The 19,738-nt window shown below is 41.3% G+C and overlaps 1 protein-coding gene across 1 annotated transcript; it reads right to left on the bottom strand.

The window, feature by feature from the left end:
* Nucleotides 1-1,217: 1,217 nt before the first annotated feature.
* On the bottom strand, nt 1,218-7,938 carry prokr1b (prokineticin receptor 1b). Its single transcript, XM_061911779.1, has 2 exons — nt 7,423-7,938; nt 1,218-1,985 (listed from the first exon to the last, which is right to left on the bottom strand). The coding sequence occupies exons 1-2, from the start codon at nt 7,866-7,868 to the stop codon at nt 1,274-1,276; spliced, it is 1,158 nt and encodes a 385-aa protein (XP_061767763.1). The 5' UTR covers nt 7,869-7,938; the 3' UTR covers nt 1,218-1,273.
* Nucleotides 7,939-19,738: the final 11,800 nt, after the last annotated feature.

Here is a 19,738-nt window from a genome sequence, read left to right as displayed (position 1 = left end):
AGTCGGATTGGCGTCATTGTTCGGTTCATGTCTGATTCCAAGTTTATGCCAAGTGTTCGCTTCATGCCTTGTATATGTAAGTTTTTGTTTGTTCATGCCACAGCTAGTAAGTTTTCCTTGTCATAGTTTAGGCTCAGTGTTAGTTTAGCTCCAACTGCGATCAGCGCGTTGTGCCTTCGCCCTGTTTTCCGTTTTTTGTAGTATTTTGAGTTTTGAGAAGATTAATAAATACATTTCTACTTGCACGCCGGAATAGTCAGTTTGCATCCCAGGAGAACAAACCTCGCAGTTAGCTGCAAAAACCCAGCCGTGACAATGATTTTCACCTGCCGTTGGTGTTCGGGACGCTCACCTGGCTCTAATCAAGAGACACTATTTAAGCCTGCCTCGGCCAGTCAGTCGGATTGGCGTCATTGTTCGGTTCATGTCTGATTCTAAGTTTATGCCAAGTGTTCGCTTCATGCCTTGTATATGTAAGTTTTTGTTTGTTCATGCCACAGCTAGTAAGTTTTCCTTGATATAGTTTAGGCTCAGTGTTAGTTTAGCTCCAACTGCGATCAGCGCGTTGTGCCTTCGCCCTGTTTTCCGTTTTTTGTAGTATTTTGAGTTTTGAGAAGATTAATAAATATATTCCTACCTGCACGCCTTGTCCGGAATAGTCAGTTTGCATCCCAGGGGAACAAACCTCGCAGTTAGCTGCAAAAACCCAGCCGTGACAATGATTTTCACCTGCCGTTGGTATTCGGGACGCTCACCTGGGTCTAATCAAGAGACACTATTTAAGCCTGCCTCGGCCAGTCAGTCGGATTGGCGTCATTGTTCGGTTCATGTCTGATTCTAAGTTTATGCCAAGTGTTCGCTTCCTGCCGTGTATATGTAAGTTTTTGTTTGTTCATGCCACAGCTAGTAAGTTTTCCTTGACATAGTTTAGGCTCAGTGTTAGTTTAGCTCCAACTGGGATCAGCGCGTTGTGCCTTCGCCCTGTTTTCCGTTTTTTGTAGTATTTTGAGTTTTGAGAAGATTAATAAATACATTTCTACTTGCACGCCGGAATAGTCAGTTTGCATCCCAGGAGAACAAACCTCGCAGTTAGCTGCAAAAACCCAGCCGTGACAATTTTGGAACGTGCGGGTTGTTTCAGGTACTCAGTAAATGCAGTAACATCAGATACGAGTCACTTTGAAAATACACAAACCAAATCAAGATATCTACTACATTGTAAATCCAGCCTAAGTGAGCATTGTTTTTAAGTCTGAAATGTCAGTGACTATGCTTACTTGAGATTAATGCATTCAATCTCCTCTGTTACAGGCAAGGACGCGGTCCTCAAATCCAGTTCATCCACAGTCCGACTCGGAGCATACGTGGACCTCCAGTGCAGCAGCACGATCTTCTTCAGGTACTTAACGGTATTGTTCTTGACGCTGACGAAGCAGAAGGTGTTGATCATGCTATTGCTCATGGCGAGGCATTCGATGATGTAGAAGACCACCAGGGAATTCTTTTGGCGGGAGATTAGCGTAGGATGGAAATCTCGCAGGATGGTGAAGCCGTAGTAGGGCGCCCAACACAGGATGTACGCCATCAGTATCCCGATGAGCACGATCACGGTTTTGCGGCGACAGCGCAGACGCTTCCTTATCTGCTCCGTCTGGAAACCAGGAACGTTCTTGAACCAGAGCTCGCGGGAAATTTGGGTGTAGCACAAAGCCATGATGATGACGGGTCCAACGAACTCCACGGCAAAGACGAAGAGGAAGTAGGAACGGTAGTACGCTTGTTGATCCACCGGCCAGATCTGAGCACAGAAGACCTTGTGAGTGACCGGGGTCAGGGTGGTCCCGCTGTGGGGGTACTCGGTCTCAGAGGCGAAGTATGCTGAGGGAATCGAGATGAGAATAGGAATAATCCAGACTCCGGCTATCAGGCAGTAGGCTGTTTCATACTTCATTCTGGGCTTCAGAGGATGAACTATGGCCATGTACCTAAAACAACACAGACAAGTTAATATCTTTTCCATTATGCCTTTGAGCAGAATGATTACCAAAGAAGACTCGTGCCAGAATTTAAATTGCTGGGTTATGGGATAGCAGGTGTTGGGGGGTGACAGTTTTAAACCTGTCCTCACTCACTCTTGCACTGTGTCTACATTTTGGCAGACCCAGGGAATTGTCTTGAATGATTCAATTAGCGCAAATGGCAAAGTCGAAATTAAACCACGGGCAGGCGTGGACTACAGTAATGGCTCTTGGAAGATGTTGAATGATTGACCAAAAAAAAAAAAAAAATCATTTCAGCCTTTCGTCCAAATTAATGGTTTCACTCAAGATTAACTTTCGTTTATAGAAACTCTTAACTTCTCTGTCCAGTCGTTCTCCATCGCATTATTCATGGTCACATGAACATCTGTGAATACGATTTGAACAGAACCAGGCTATCTGTCAAATCATAATTGCAAATATGCGGAATCGTATTACACTGTCCAAACTGTACATGTAGAATCGTGTGCATCAGACGTGGTGTTTAGTTCCAGGCTCTTTGTAATAAAAATGCCAAAACCGGGATGATGAACATAGCAAATATTTCAACAGTGTTATGGGAAGACCCCAGCAATTGCTGCGCTCGTGCTGCTAGGGAAACAGTCGTAAATTAAACATACTAAAAGTTGAATCATGAAGTGCATCCAGTTGCATCTTCTCAATACTATTCCGCATGTAGGCTGACTCTGTAGGACAACATTGCAATTCAAATAGCTTTCAGTTTTTCTTACAATCTGTATCATTGGCCAAATATTGTGATCCAGCTCTGGTTTCAACACAACTGGACAAAATATAGTCCATGAATTCGTCAAAAACGAGGAAGGAAATATCAAAGTTGATATCATACTGTATTGACTGATTGAAACTTGTATTAGTAGATTGCACAGTACAGTACATATTTCATACAATTGACCACTAAATGGTAACACCCCAATAAGTTTTTCAACTTGTTTAAGTCGGGGTCCACGTTAATCAATTCATGGTACATACTTTGTCTGCGTGTGTTAGTAAGCTAAGCTATGAGTTACTCTCAATTAAATGTAGCTTAGCTACCGAGGAAGCTATCCCCAGAGAATTTTAGAAAACTACCCCACAAGCTAAATTGCTAGATCAACACGGCATATGTAAATATATACAGCGCATGCCAAAAGTTTGGACAGACCTTCTCATTTCAATGCATTTTCTTTATTTTTATGACTATTTATATTGTATATTGTCACTTAAGGCATCAAAACTATGACACCTGTGAAGTGAAAACCCTTTCAGGAGACTATTTGTTGAAGCTCATCGAGATGAATGCCAAGAGTGTGCAAAACAGTAATCAGGGCAAAGTTATATATATATATATATATATATATATTTATATGGACAAAACTGTGTTATAAGCAGAGGTGGGTAGAGTAGCCAGAAATTGTACTCAAGTAAGAGTACTGTTACTTTAGAGATGTATTACTTAAGTAAGAGTAAAGAGTAGTCACCCAAATATTTACGTGAGTAAAAGTAAAAAGTATGTGGTGAAAAAACTACTCAAGTACTGAGTAACTGATGAGTAACCTGTTCGTTTAATGACGGCAACAAGTAATGCACAAAAACATAAAAATAGCAATGAACAAATTCAGAGCCAGGAATAACTCTTAAGCAACTAAAACTATAATATATATTAAATAATATATATTTGGTTTTACACTGTATTGAAAACATTTTTTTAAATGAACGTTACCTTTGCAACCTCATTATAGTATTGACTAAGTTTTATATTCATAAATGTAAGTTTCTCAATACCCGACCTGTTTTTTGTGCCTTAAAAAAAAATTTTAGAACTCTACATTAAAACACTCTACCTTTAAAGGGGAACATTATCAGCAAACCTATGCAAGCGTCAATATATACCTTGATGTTGCAGAAAAAAGAACATGTATTTTTTTAGCCGATTTCCGAACTCTAAATGGGTGAATTTTGTCAAATTAAACGCCTTTCTGTTTATCGGTCTTTTAGCGATTACGCCAGAACGTGACGTCAACGAGGTAACACACCCGCCATTTTCATTTTCAAAATATTACAAACACTGGGTCTCAGCTCTGTTTTTTCCGTTTTTTCGACTATTTTTTGGAACCTTGGAGACATCATGCCTCGTGGGTGTGTTGTCGGAGGGTGTAACAACACTAACAGGGAGGGATTCAAGTTGCACCACTGGCAAGAAATCTGCCGCCAGACCCCCATTGAATGTGCCAGAGTGTCTTCACATTTGACCGGCGATGCTAAGACAGACATGGCACAGAGATGTATGGATAACCTGCAGATGCATTTGCAACCATTAAGTCAACCAAATCACAAAGGTGAGTTTTGTTGATGTTGTTGACTTATGTGCTAATCCGACATATTTGGTTGCAGCATGACTGCAAGCTAATTGATGCTAACATGCTATGCTAATCGATGCTAACATGCTATTTACACTAGCTGTATGTACATTTGAAACTAGATACCCATATTTAATGCGAAACAAACACTTACCAATCGACGGATTTAAGTTGCTCCAGTGTCACAAGATGTGAAAGTCCTGATCGTTTGGTCCGCACATTTTACCGGCGATGCTAATAAGGCAGCCATGCTATGGGCCACTTCATTAGGTACACCCACGTTATGGCCGAATAGCGTCAATAGCTATTCGCTCAATAGCTTCAATTTCTTCTTCAATTTTGTTTTCGCTATCTGCCTCCATACTCCGACCATCTGTTTCAATACATGCGTAATCTGTTGAATCGGTTAAACCGCTGAAATCCGAGTCTGAATCCGAGCTAATGTCGCTATATCTTGTTGTGGTATTCCCATTGTTTGTTTACATTGGCAGCACTGTGTGACGTCACAGGGAAATGGATAGTGGTTTCGAAGACAGCGAAAATAAAGCACTTTAAAGCTTTATTTAGGGATATTCCGGGAGGTGTAAAATTTTGAAAAAAACTTCAAAAAATAAAACAAGCCACTGGGAACTGATTTTTATTGTTTTCAACCCTTTTGAAATTGTGATAATGTTCCCCTTTAACAAGCAAATATCTGTAAAAACGATGATGCTGTGTTCCAAATTTAACTTATTTACTGAGATTCAGTGAGACTATGGCGTTGCACTTTGTTAATTTTATATATATATATATATATATATATATATATATATATATATATATATATATATATATATATATATATATATATATATATATATATATATTTTGCATTCTATTTTAGTTACTTTGAATTTACAACCACCTGGCGCTGTTTTGTACGGTTTTTATACTGTTTTGTACTGTTTGTGTGCTTACTTTGATTATTATTTTCAGCTCTTTGTAAATGTTGAAATTTATAAATAAAGGTTTATAAAAAAGAAATCATGTGACCGCCTGGCTCTGTTTGATTGGTGAAACGTCACCAGAGACTGCATTTGATTGGTGAAACGCAGGCATGTGATAGATCCTAATTTAAAGGTCTGTCCGACAAACCAAAACAAACAAAGCGTGCATTAACAGATCGATAAAAATCAGTAGCGAGTAGCGAGCTGAATGTAGACAAATGGAGCGGAGTAAAAGTAGAGTTTCTTCTCTATAAATATACTTAAGTAAAAGTAAAAGTATGTTGCATTAAAACTACTCTTAGAAGTACAATTTATTCCAAAAGTTACTCAAGTAGATGTAACGGAGTAAATGTAGCGCGTTACTACCCACCTCTGTGAATAAGTGACTAAGTATATTATTATTAATATTAGTTTTTTTCTTATTAAATTTCAACATTTTTTTGCCCCTTTATTTACATTTTTAATCTTTCTTTTATTATTTTGCAAACACACAACTTTTAAAAATTTAACAGACGCATTATGTATATTTTCAGAATGTTATGGAATCGGTATCGTCAATACCAGCCAGAATTTTTCTCGGTATGTGTGTATATGTATTCATATGCATGCAGATATGCATCTGTGTGGATACATATACATAGATACATCTGTCATATCTATCTTTTTTTTTTTTTTTTACTATTTATACTACCATATTGTATATGCACCTTAGGAGGAGCTGCTCCAATTTCGTTGTTCTTTGAACCTGTTCATTGCAATAATGACAATAAAACTCTATTCTATTCTATTCTAAAAAGAGAATCCTTGGTGGAAATGCAACTGAGCATGAACAGCTTCGCCACAGCATGCTCAGACTTTGGACTCACCATCAGTACAAAGAAAACAGAGGTGATGCATCAACCCGCTCCTGGAGACCCGTACACTGAGCCCCTCGTCAGCGTGAATGGTGAGGACCTCAAAGCTGCTGAAAAGTTTGTCTACCTGGGTAGCACCTTGTCACGCATGGGCAACATCGACGAGGAAGTCACGCATAGGACAGCGCATGCAAGTGCTGCATTCGGCCGACTCCGCGGTTCTGTCTGGGAGCGCAGAGGGCTAAGCCTACGGACCAAACTAAAGGTCTATCGTGCTGTTGTTCTACCTGCCCTGCTGTATGCCTGTGAGACCTGGACTGTATACAGCCTTCATGCTAATCAACTTAACGCCTTCCACATGAGATCCCTCAGGAAGCTGCTCAATATCAGTTGGCAGGACAAGATCCCAGACACTGAGGTCCTCCACAGGGCTGAGATGGAGAGCATCTATGCCATCCTCAAGCGTTCCCAGCTGAGATGGGCTGGCCACGTCTGCCGGATGTCAAACGAACGCCTACCAAAAATGCTTCTTTACGGTGAACTGCACCATGGAAAGCGCTCACGCGGCGGACAGCGGAAACACTTTAAGGACACCCTAAAAACCAGTCTCAAAGGCTGTGGTCTGGACCCAGAGACCTGGGAAGCCGTTGCCCAACACCGTTCAAACTGGCGCCCTGCAGTCTGGCATGGTGTAGCAGACTTCGAGGAAAAACGGATTCATGAAGCCGAACAGAAACGACAGCTCCGCAAGACAAGAGACTGTTCCTCCCTCTCAGCCAACCAACCCCAGCCATAACCTGTCCTCACTGCAGCCGGTCATTCCGTGCAAGGATTGGCCTCATCAGCCATCTTCGCACACACAAATCAACGTGAAGTCACCTGGTCATCTTCGAAAACGAAGGACGAACATGATATTATTATTAATATTGGTTGTTTCTTATTAAATTTCAACATTTTTTTGCCCCTTTATTTACATTTTTAATATTTCTTTTATTATTTTGCAAACACACAACTTTTTAACAGACGAATTATGTATATTTTCAGAATGTTATGGAATCGGTATCGTCAATACCAACCAGAATTTTTCTCGATATCGGATCAAAAAGAGAATCCTTGGTATCGCACATCCCTACACCATAAGTACGGGAAGTATGACTGGCATGAAGGAGTTCCCCGACGGACTCACCTGTCCACCGCGATGGCGAGCAAGGCGTTTGTAGACACGTAGAGCGACACGGTGCGCAGATAGTTAACGGAAGCGCACAGCACCAGGCCGTGAGCCCACGACAGCTGCTTGACCACGTAGTAGTCCACCAGGAAGGGACAACAAACGACCGCCACCAGGAAGTCCGAGATGGCCAGGTTGGCGATGAGCAGGTTGGTGAGGTTGCGAAGCTTCTTGTAGCGCGTCAAGGTGGCGATGAAGATGAAGTTCCCCAAGCCGCAGACCAGTATGATGCAGACGAGCACCACGCCGATGATGATGGTGGCGACGAAGAAGGCCTGGCCCTGCGTGGTGTCCGGGATCTCATCGGGAGGAATGCCGTAGTCCAAATCGTAGTTTTCTAAGTAGTGATCCAACTTGCCACTTGATGGCGCCGTCAGCAGGTGGCTGACGTTCGACCCGCTCATGTCGTCTGGATTTGAACAGCTTGCCACAGGAAAAATTAGGATAGAAAAACCAAAAGGCTTTTGCGGTGCAGCGTAGCTCCTCCGACAAAGCAGGACGCCGGCCGGAGAAGCATCTTTGGAGCTTCACCTTCGAAGGGGAGAGAAGGTCGGACGCATTATTCATGCCGTATAAACATGAGAGAAACAAATTACACGGCTGGAGTTATTGAGGAGGCAGGCGCGCCTGACAGGATGCGGTGGTGGTGAGGATGGTGATAATGTGACATTTGACCCATGAAATCGCACAACCTGAAGCCCCAGATATGAAATGTGGAGGGCAACCTGAATTTTGCGGGGAGAAAATACTTCAAGAATCGGACAAAACTTGAGTAAAGTGTGGCAATGACGTGGAAAAGGAGGACTAGTGCGATGACAACTATAGACTCAGACATGGAACATAGCAATGTCCGCTTAATAAAGCCTGAGCAATACAATGTGTTACGTCTGTTCGACATTGTGATGCCGGGTTCGATTCCCTCGAGGATGCGTCGAAATTGAACACAGCAAAGGTAAGATAAACAGATGTATTTAAATAACAAAAAGAGCTATATAACACAAATGCTAGAGCAAGGGTGCCCATTACGTCGATGGCGAGCTACCAGTCGACCGCGGGGGGTGTGTCAGTCCATCTCCAGCCAGGCTTTTAAAAAAAATAGAGCTAAAAATGAGTGATCATCAATCTTCACCAAGACGTCACTTAAATGACATTCACGGTACCGGAGGGTCTTGTGAGATGACGCTGGCTGCTGCAAGATCATTATTATGAAAATATGACCGAGAGGAAGGCGAGAAACACTTTTTATTTCAACAGACTCTGGCGCCGTACCTTCCGTCAAAACTCTAAAGGCCGACTGCACATTTCCTATCTTCACAATAAAAGCCCTGCTTCATGCTGCCTGCGCTAACTAAATACAGAGTCTCGGAAAACTGGCGTGCACAAGCGATCCCTCAGAAAGCTGGCGTGCACATCACTTGTGCACGCCAGCTTTCTGAGACTCTTATTTTGTTAGCGCAGGCAGCATGAAGCAGGGCTTTTATTGTGAAGATAGGAAATGTGCAGTCGGCCTTTAGAGTTTGGACGGAAGGGACGGCGCGAAAGTCTGTTGAAATGAAAAGTGTTTCTTGCCTTCCTCTCTGTCATTTTTTCATAATAATGAACTGGCAGCAGCCAGCGTCATCTCACAAGACCCTCGGGTGCCGTGAATGTCAATCAAGCAAGCTACGGAATTTGCCGCCAATGTTTTTCTTGTAAAGTGTATGGAAGCTGGATGAATTAGATGCCAAAAACCAACCACTTTCATGTGGTATTGTACAGAAAGGACAACTTTTTTTCTCCTCCATTTGAAAATGTGGGCGTTATCATCATTACTGTCTGATTCCAATCAATGCAAGTCATCAGAATCAGGTAATACACCAACTTATATTCTTGTCTTTGTGAAAGAAAGACATCTATATGTGTTACACATGCTTGTATTATCATTAAACACATTTAACTTGTTTACAAAAATGTTTCTTTCATAAATAAATAAATATAAATGATATATATAAATGAGGTAGATCCCCTCGAGTTGGTCAATTGAAAAGTAGCTCGCCTGCACAAAAAGTGTGGGCACCCCTGTGCTAGAGCTAGTAGAATAAAACAAACAAAGGACGCTAGCATAAAAGCTAGGAATAGAAATGGACAAACTAAAACTGTCTCGAAGGCACAGAAAAACAAATCTTCAGCATGAGAGCTGGAATAATACACAGGAATGATCAGAGGAAACTAGTTGCGTGTAAGCAAACTAGAAATGCAGACATACTGTTGTGTGAAAACAAACTTGGATCCCAGACTGAACAAGAAAAGATGCAGGCTTATATAAGGCAGGTGATTAGTGAGGACAGGTGTGCAGGGCCGTGAGAAACAGGTGAAAACTGATAAGCTACCATGGTGACCGACTTAAACAGGAAATAATAGGATCAGATGGAGAGTGAAAATGAAAATGGAACAATAAACAATAATATGTGGAGGATCCAAAAAGTGGATCTCAACACAATGAACACATTGAACGAAGCATGAATTGATTAACGTGGACCCCGACATGAACAAGATAAAAAACGTATTCGGGTGTTACCATTTAGTGGTCAATTGCACGGAATATGTACTGTACTGTGCAATCTACTAATAAAATGTTCAATCCATCAATCAATCAATCTTAGGGCGTTCAATCGTTCACAACTAGACTGCTTGGTTTGTCTTGGAAGACGTTTCGCCGCTCATCTGAGTGGGCTTCATCAGTTCTTGCTCATAGACTCAGATCGGTCAGATCTAGTCCGACGGTTGGTGCTGCCTAAACCCCAAATGTTTATACTCCAGAAACCAGGGGAGTCTGTGATGAGGTGGCGCCTTGTCCAGGGTGTACCCCGCTGTGGAGAGGCGGAGCCGGCAGTCCGACAGCGAGGCAAGGCGCACCGTAGCCTGCTGCAAGATGGCGTCGAGTAGGCGTGGCCTGCAGTCCAACAGCGAGGCAGGGCACCCCGGGGCCTGGCCCAAGATGGCGGTGAGGAGGCGTGGCCTACAGTCCGACAGCGAGGCGGGGCATGCGGGGTACAGGACTGGAAACGGCTGTGCTTTTCATGATGGTATCCTTACATCACACTCAAATTTGTACTGCATGCCTTCGGTAAGTGCCGGAGAGAGAAGAGGTTTTAAAATAGTTAAATGGGTAAATAAATGAAAAATGCGTTGTACTTGTATAGCGCTTTTCTACCTTCAAGGTACTCAAAGCGCTTTGACACTACTTCCACATTCACACACACATTCACACACTGATGGAGGGAGCTGCCATGCAAGGCGCGAACCAGCACACATCGGGAGCAAGGGTGAAGTGTCTTGCTCAGGACACAACGGACGTGAAAAGGTTGGTAGTAGGTGGGATTTGAACCAGGGTTGCGCACGCCACGTTAGTGCATGCTTACTTTTACCGCATGTCTTTGGTAAGCACAGTATTGAGAAGAGGTTTTAAATTAATTAACGCCCCGACGACAATTCATGGAAAAACGGTATATATTTTTTCTTCATCTTTTTACATTTTCACACATCTTTGAAGGAAGTCCAAGAAGCCACTAGGACGGCGTTAAAGAGCAACATGCGACTCTAGAAACCAAACCATGCAGGTTCATTAGAAAAGTAAAAGGTGACATTTAAGAGGACTTACCGGTGAATATTGCAGGCATCCGAGTTAATTGCAACCCTAAGGCACAGCATAAAATGTTTGGTGGTCAAAAACGAGACGAAGAAGGAGTGGTATAAAACACGTCTTTCTGCGGCAGCGCCGGAGAAAGTTGTGCATGTAAAACAAACTACGATAAGTTCAAGGATGGCAGAAATTGGTCGGACAAAACAGTGCTTACTAAATACTTTCATCAGTGAAGCATGTGTAACATAAACGGTGGGATTGCTAACAATTAGGAAGGTTCATGTCATGTTATAAGTAAAGGTAAGTAAAAGTAAGACCGTAATAACGTTTTTTTTTCATCGAATGTGCTTTTCATGATGATATCCTTACATCACACTCAAATTTGTACTGCATGTCTTTGGTAAGTGCCGGAGAGAGAAGAGGTTTTAAAATAGTTAAATGGGTAAATAAATGATAAATAGGTTGTACTTGTATAGTACTTTTCTACCTTCAAGGTACTCAAAGCGCTTTGACACTACTTCCACATTCACACACACATTCACACACTGATGGAGGGAGCTGCCATGCAAGGCGCGAACCGGGACCCATCAGGAGCAAGGGTGAAGTGTCTTGCTCAGGACACAACAAGGTTGGTACTAGGTGGGAATTGAACCAGGGACCCTCGGGTTGCGCACGCCACGTTAGTGCATGCTTACTTTTACCGCATGTCTTTGGTAAGCACAGTATTGAGAAGAGGTTTTAAATTAATTAACGCCCCGACGACAATTCATGGAAAAACGGTATATATTTTTTCTTCATCTTTTTACATTTTCACACATCTTTGAAGGAAGTCCAAGAAGCCACTTGGACGGCGTTAAAGAGCAACATGCGACTCTAAAAACCAAACCATGCAGGTTCATTAGAAAAGTAAAAGGTGACATTTAAAAGGACTTACTGGTGAATATTGCAGGTATCCGAGTTAATTGCAACCCTAAGGCACAGCATAAAATGTTTGGTGGTCAAAAACGAGCCGAAGAAGGAGTGGTATAAAACAGGTCTTTCTGCGGCAGCGCCGGAGAAAGTTGTGCATGTAAAACAAACTACGATAAGTTCAAGGATGGCAGAAATTGGTCGGACAAAACACTGCTTACTAAATACTTTCATCAGTGAAGCATGTGTAACATAAACGGTGGGATTGCTAACAATTAGGAAGGTTTATGTCATGTTATAAGTAAAGGTAAGTAAAGGTAAGACCATAATAACGTTTTTTTTTTTTTTATTGAATGTGCTTTTCATGATAGTATCCTTACATCACACTCAAATTTGTACTGCATGCCTTTGGTAAGTGCCGGAGAGAGAAGAGGTTTTAAAATAGTTAAATGGGTAAATAAATGATAAATGGGTTGTACTTGTATAGTACTTTTCTACCTTCAAGGTACTCAAAGCGCTTTGACACTACTTCCACATTTAACCATTCACACACACATTCACACACTGATGGAGGGAGCTGCCATGCAAGGCGCTAACCAGCACCCATCAGGAGCAAGGGTGAAGTGTCTTGCTCAGGACACAACAAGGTTGGTACTAGGTGGGGATTGAACCAGGGACCCTCGGGTTGCGCACGCCACGTTAGTGCATGCTTACTTTTACCGCATGTCTTTGGTAAGCACAGTATTGAGAAGAGGTTTTAAATTAATTAGCGCCCCGACGACAATTCATGGAAAAACGGTATATATTTTTTCTTCATCTTTTTACATTTTCACACATCTTTGAAGGAAGTCCAAGAAGCCCCTAGGACGGCGTTAAAGAGCAACATGCGACTCTAGAAACCAAACCATGCAGGTTCATTAGAAAAGTAAAAGGTGACATTTAAAAGGACTTACCGGTGAATATTGCAGGTAGACAAGTTAATTAAAAGAGCAATCAGAGGTCTTTCCTGGTTGGCCGGAGTCTGTCAGCATCCTTCGTTACGAGCCTCCTCTCCGCTCGCCTCCTTCTCAGAGACAACATAAAGTTGTTCCTCCTGTGCTTCAAATGGTGATGCTGAGGAGGGAGGGGGAGGAGAGTGTGTGTGTGTGTGTGTGTGTGTGTGTGTGTGTGTGTGTGTGTGTGTGTGTGTGTGTGTGTGTGTGTGTGTGTGTGTGTGTGTGTGTGTGGGAGGGCGCCAAAAGGTTTAGGAGCTCCTCGGCCATCATTGTGAGCTGGTGATGTGATGTATGCACACTTTGAGCCTCGTCAAGTCACCTTCACAGGAAGTCACCCAATCGATGCGCGTTAAGTCAGTAATTTGTCTCTCTCACATGTGATAATCACACCGACGTTTTCCCTAAGATTGGATTGATTCTCAAAATATGATACAAACCACGTTTCCATATGAGTTGGGACATTGTGTTAGATGTAAATATAAACAGAATACAATGATTTGCAAATCCTTTTCAAGCCATATTCAGTTGAATATGCTACAAAGACAACATATTTCATGTTCAAACTCATTAAAAAAATTATTTGTGTGCAAATACGTGACGAAGAAGTTGGGAAAGGTGGCAATAAATACTGATAAAGTTGAGGAATGCTCATCAAACACTTATTTGGAACATCCCACAGGTGTGCAGGCTAATTGGGAACAGGTGGGTGCCATGATTGGCTATAAAAACAGCTTCCCAAAAAATGCTCAGTCTTTCACAAGAAAGGATGGGGCGAGGTACACCCCTTTGTCCACAACTGCGTGAGCAAATAGTCAAACAGTTTAAGAACAACCTTTCTCAAAGTGACATTGCAAGAAATTTAGGGATTTCAACATCTACGCTCCATAATATCATCAAAAGGTTCAGAGAATCTGGAGAAATCACTCCATGTAAGCGGCATGGCCGGAAACCAACATTGAATGACCGTGACTTTCGATACCTCAGACGGCACTGTATCAAAAACCGACATCAATTTCTAAAGGATATCACCACATGGGCTCAGGAACACTTCAGAAAACCACTGTCACTAAATACAGTTGGTCGCTACAACTGTAAGTGCAAGTTAAAGCTCTACTATGCAAAGCGAAAGCCATTTATCAACAACATCCAGAAACGCCACCGGCTTCTCTGGGCCCGAGATCATCTAAGATGGACTGATGCAAAGTGGAAAAGTGTTCTGTGGTCTGACGAGGCCATATTTTAAATTGTTATTGGAAATATTCGACATGGTGTCATCCGGACCAAAGGGGAAGCGAACCATCCCGACTGTTATCGACGCAAAGTGTAAAAACCAGCATGTGTGATGGTATGGGGGTGCATTAGTGCCCAAGGCATGGGTAACTTACACATCTGTGAAGGCACCATTAATGCTGAAAGGTACATACAGGTTTTGGAACAACATTTGCTGCCATCTAAGCGCCGTCTTTTTCATGGACGCCCCTGCTTATTTCAATCAATCAATCAATGTTTATTTATATAGCCCCAAATCACAAATGTCTCAAAGGACTGCACAAATCATTACGACTACAACATCCTCGGAAGAACCCACAAAATTTCAACAAGACAATGCCAGCATGTGTTACAACAGCGCGGCTACGTAAAAAAAGAGTGCGGGTACTTTCCTGGCCCGCCTGCAGTCCAGACCTGTCTCCCATGGAAAATGTGTGGCGCATTATGTAGCGTAAAATAGGACAGCGGAGACCCCGGACTGTTGAAGGACTGAAGCTCTACATAAAACAAGAATGGGAAAGAATTCCACTTTCAAAGCTTCAACAATTAGTTTCCTCAGTTCCCAAACGTTTATTGAGTGTTGTTAAAAGAAAAGGTGATGTAACACAGTGGTGAACATGCCCTTTCCCAACTACTTTGGCACGAGTTTGAACATCAAATATGTTGTCTTTGTAGCATATTCAACTGAATATGGCTTGAAAAGGATTTGCAAATCATTGTATTCTGTTTATATTTACATCTAACACAATTTCCCAACTCATATGGAAACGGGGTTTGTATATTCCAAGTAGCTGAAATGACCACAATCGCCCCCTAGTGTACAAGAGGCACACTGCGTATGGCCAGCAGTCACATGAGAGGTAGGTTATAGAAACCAGGACTTCACATGTAGGAGCATGGGCATGAGAATAGAAGACACATAATAATAGCGTAATAATAATAGCGTACTAAACGATGCAGCCCTCTCCAAGGGAATGTAAACACAATAATCATCCTGATTGGCAGCTGTGAGGCACCAGGTTTGTCCTGATTGGCAATCAGGGACACATGAGGAGGCCGCCATCAGGTCAAAGATGAAGTGGCACCGAATGAAAGACACACGAGAAAAAGGACAGAAGAAAAGAAGAGCACAGGAAGATAAACACAAGACCAAAAGTGTCATGGAGAGTTATGACACTTGTTTCTTGGAAAAATAGTTCTTGGAATACTTTTTTTTTTGGATTATTTTACCGTGACAGTGTTAGTTCTTGCAAGCTTATGAAAAAAAAAATACTACTTTACGATATTTTTATGACTTCATCACATCACATTTTGATGCATTTTTGTAATATTATGATTGCATTCTTTCAAAGATTTTTCTACAAAAACTTGGTGTTTGTAAGATTTCCTTTTCTCCAAAATAATGCTAAAACTTTTTCTTGTAAGATTACACATTTTTCTTCTTTGTTGATATTTTCTCATAATGTTAAAACTTTATTGACCCAATATTGCAACCGTCGCTACCATGAATTGATTAACGTGGACCCCGACTCAAACAAGTGGAAAAACTTATTGGGGTGTTACCATTTAGTGGTCAATTGTAGGGAATATGTACTGTACTGTGCAATCTACTAATAAAAGCTTAAATCAATCAATCAAACTCCATCAAGTTTATGTCACTTTAAACTTCAACGTCTTCGTAACAGAACAACTTCATTCTTGCTAAATTGGGACATTTTTATGTTTTGCCTAATCTAAGTCAAACTAGATCTGACCAATCTAAGTAAAAGGCTATATCTAACCAATCTAAGTCTATAACTACATCTGACCAATCCAAGTCTAGGACTAGATCTGACCAATCTAGGTCTAAAACTTGATCTGACCAATCTAAGTCTAAGACGAAATCTGACCTATGTCAAACTAGATCTGCCCAATCCAAGTCTAAGACTAGATTTGACCAATCTAAGTCTAAGAATAGATCCGAGCCATCTAAATCTAAAACTAGATCAGACCCATCTAAATCTAAGACTAAATCCGACCAATCTAAATCCAACTAGATCAGACCAATCTAAGTCTAAAACTAGATCTGACCAATCTAAGTCTAAAACTAGATCAGACCAAACTAAGTCCAAGACTAGATTTGACCAATCTAAGTTTAAGACCAGATCTAACCAATCTAAGTCTAAGACTAGATTGGATCAATCTAAGTCTAAGACTAGATCCGACCATTTAAGTCTAAGAGTAGACCTGACCCATCCAAGTGTAAGACCTGACCCATCTAAGTCAAAGACTAGACCTGACCAATTTAAGTCTCAGACTAGATCTGACCAATCCAAGTCTAAGACTAGATCAGACCAATCTAAGTCTAAGACTAGATTGGATCAATCTAAGACTAGATCTGACCCATATAAGTCTAAGACTAACTCTGACCCATCTAAGTCTAAGACTAGACCTAACCCATTTAAGTCTAAGACTAAATCCGAACAATCTAAGTCTAAAACTAGATCGGACCAATCTAAGTCTAAGACTAGATCAGACCAATCTAAGTCTAAGACTAGATTGGATCAATCTAAGTCTAAGACTAGATCCGACCATTTAAGTCTAAGACTAGACCTGACCCATCCAAGTGTAAGACCTGACCCATCTAAGTCAAAGACTAGACCTGACCAATCTAAGTCTCAGACTAGATCTGAACAATCTAAGTCTAAGACTAGATCTGACCAATCAAAGTCTAAGACTAGATCAGACCAATCTAAGTCTAAGACTAGATTGGATCAATCTAAGACTAGATCTGACCCATATAAGTCTAAGACTAACTCTGACCCATCTAAGTCTAAGACTAGACCTAACCCATCTAAGTCTAAAACTAGATCGGACCAATCTAAGTCTAAGACTAGATCAGACCAATCTAAGTCTCAGACAAGATCTGACCCATCTAAGTCTAAGACTAGATCTGACCCATCTAAGTCTAAGACTAGACCTGACCCATCTAAGTCTAAGACTAGATCTGACCCCTCTAAGTCTAAGACTAGACCTGACCCATCTAAGTCTAAGACTAGAACTGACCAATCCAAGTCCAAGACTAGATCTGCCGGCACAGCCTCTCTTCCAAATGAGCTAAATCGTGCCCAAGATGACCACTTATCTTTTGTCCTTAGTAGCAATTTATGTTTCTGTTGTGAGTGATTTTAAGACCCCTCCATAGTTTTAGGGTTTTGAACAATACACAAAAGTGTGCTAGACTTAGAGCCACTAGGGGGCCACACAAAGAAGCTGAGATAGCAACATTTATTGGGCTCTCATCCCAGCGAGGGCATCCCTGGATTGTGTTTTCCACTCCACTGGCCCATGAAGGATGTTTTATGGCAGCAAAACCCTTTGCAACCTTGAGTTACTGCTTCTAACTTGTTGCCGGCTGCCGGCTTTTGTCCCGGACATACATCAGGTACAGCAAACAGCTCCGAGAGGTGACCTGATGGGGAAAATCATTCTGCACTACATCATTGACTCAAGACTCCACCTTCAAATTGATCCTGCTGAGTATCGATCATATTTGCTTTTTAAATGATTAATAAACCTTCTGCATGGGCGGATTCATCCTCTTTGTCAACATTTAGAAAATATTTACGTTTAATTATAGGAATTTAATAATCATCGCAATCAACCAAGTGGTTAGAATGTCCGTCCTGAGTCGTGCAATCTACTAAAAAAGTTTCAATCAATCCTTCAATCAATCAATCAATCATTCAAACTCCATCAAGGTTATGTCTCTTTCAAATTTAACGCCTGTAACAGAACAAATTTATTCTTGCAAAATTTGACATTTTTCTGTTTCACCTAATCTAAGACAAACTAAATCTGAAAGAAAAACTTGCTCAAAGCACAGAAGGCAAAAAACAAAGGGGCTAGCGTGGGAGCTAACATGTAAAAGAGCCTAGCGGGGAAACTAGCAGGTACAGAGTTGGTAACAAAAGTCGTCATTTGTTGCATGTTGCAAATTAGGAAGCCAGACTGACTGACTGGAAAAGGCAGGCTTAAATAATGTCAGTGAATACAAAACAGGTGTGCGCCCGGAACAAGCGGCAGGTGAAAATAAGTAACTATGGTAACCAACTCAGAGGTGCACAAACCGGAACCGAAGGAGTTCAAAACCAACAGAAAACACAAATGACTCAAAAATCTAATCAGAATATGATCCGGGCAGCGGATCATAACACTGCCATTTTTAAAACAAATGATTCCTCTTTTTAGTATCGATAAAATCTATTAATTTCCTTGAAAATACAATGTGTGATCGATACCTATCTTCCGGAAAGCAAACTTGCCGAGCACAGATGGATGTATTTAAGTCCAAGGAATATAAATATGTGTATTGATTAATCCTTACACCCCTTGTCGACATCGAAACTTTCTCGAGCGTGACTAATACAATTATGTGTTACAACCTGCTTTGAAATGGTTGTATAATCATTTGTATTTGCAAAAATTATATTAAGTTTTATGTCCTTGACAAAAAAGACCGCATAACTAATCGCAATAGGGGGTTTCGATAATATGAATGGTGAACACAACCAGGTAGCAGGCATAGTGGACCAGATCAGTACCAAAATGGACTAGAGGTCATAGTCAAGATGGCAGCCTGACATAGCGATGGTAGATAAACATTCCCATTTCAGTGCAGCCTTAACACTGCATTATAAAGAGCTTTTAGCGCTTCAATAAAATGTGCATATTTTAAAACGCACCATTATCTTTCAGACACAAATTTCCGGCCTAGCCAGCGAGTAACTGTCACTCGGGATGCAGTTCAAGGTTCCTCCTCATTCGCTTGGGAGAAAAAATATGGTTATGGTTATGGAATGTAGGAGCTTATTTCGAAGCACATTAAATATGTGTTCAAAGGAGTAGGAGGAAGCAGACCCTGTTAAATCTCAACCAGCACATTTGTTCACTTCCTGTACTCGATCAGTAACACAAACAAATAAATACAGTTTACATGAAAACATAGTTACTAATAGGTCAAGATTCACATAATTAGCTGAATATGTTATAGATATTTCAATATAGGGTTTAAGATATACATCCATCCATCCATCATCTTCCGCTTATCCGAGGTCGGGTGGCGGGGGCAGCAGCCTAAGCAGGGAAGTCCTATCTCCAGCCACTTCGTCTAGCTCTTCCCGGGGGATAAGATATACAGTTGTGATCAAAATGATTCAACCCCCACACAATTTTGGTGTTTTAGCAAGTTGGACATTTATTCCGTATTTTGTTTCTAGTCATATCAAATAAAGATGTGTCAAATAGACAAATGCAACTTCAATTGTAACACTGAATTTTACAAAATAGCAAAAAAGGACATTTTTCTTAATATGTCATTGACAAAATGATTCAAGCCCCTAGTTCCATGCATCTTTAGTACTTAGTAGAACAGTAATGACATCCTTCAAAGTTCCATGCATCTTTAGTACTTAGTAGAACAGTAATGACATCCTTCAAA

Source organism: Nerophis ophidion, linkage group LG09 (genome assembly GCF_033978795.1).
Source record: "Nerophis ophidion isolate RoL-2023_Sa linkage group LG09, RoL_Noph_v1.0, whole genome shotgun sequence".
Taxonomy (NCBI): domain Eukaryota; kingdom Metazoa; phylum Chordata; class Actinopteri; order Syngnathiformes; family Syngnathidae; genus Nerophis; species Nerophis ophidion.
This window is presented reverse-complemented; position numbering and strand designations above follow the sequence as displayed.

What these genes read in the sequence shown, in the direction of transcription:
- prokr1b (XM_061911779.1), bottom strand. Translation starts at nt 7,868, where the DNA reads ATGAGCGGGTCGAACGTCAGCCACCTGCTGACGGCGCCATCAAGTGGC. An exon ending in CTCGCCATCGCGGTGGACAG is followed by an intron (nt 1,986 to 7,422) that starts GTGAGTCCGTCG and finishes GTGTTGTTTTAG; the next exon opens with GTACATGGCCATAGTTCATC.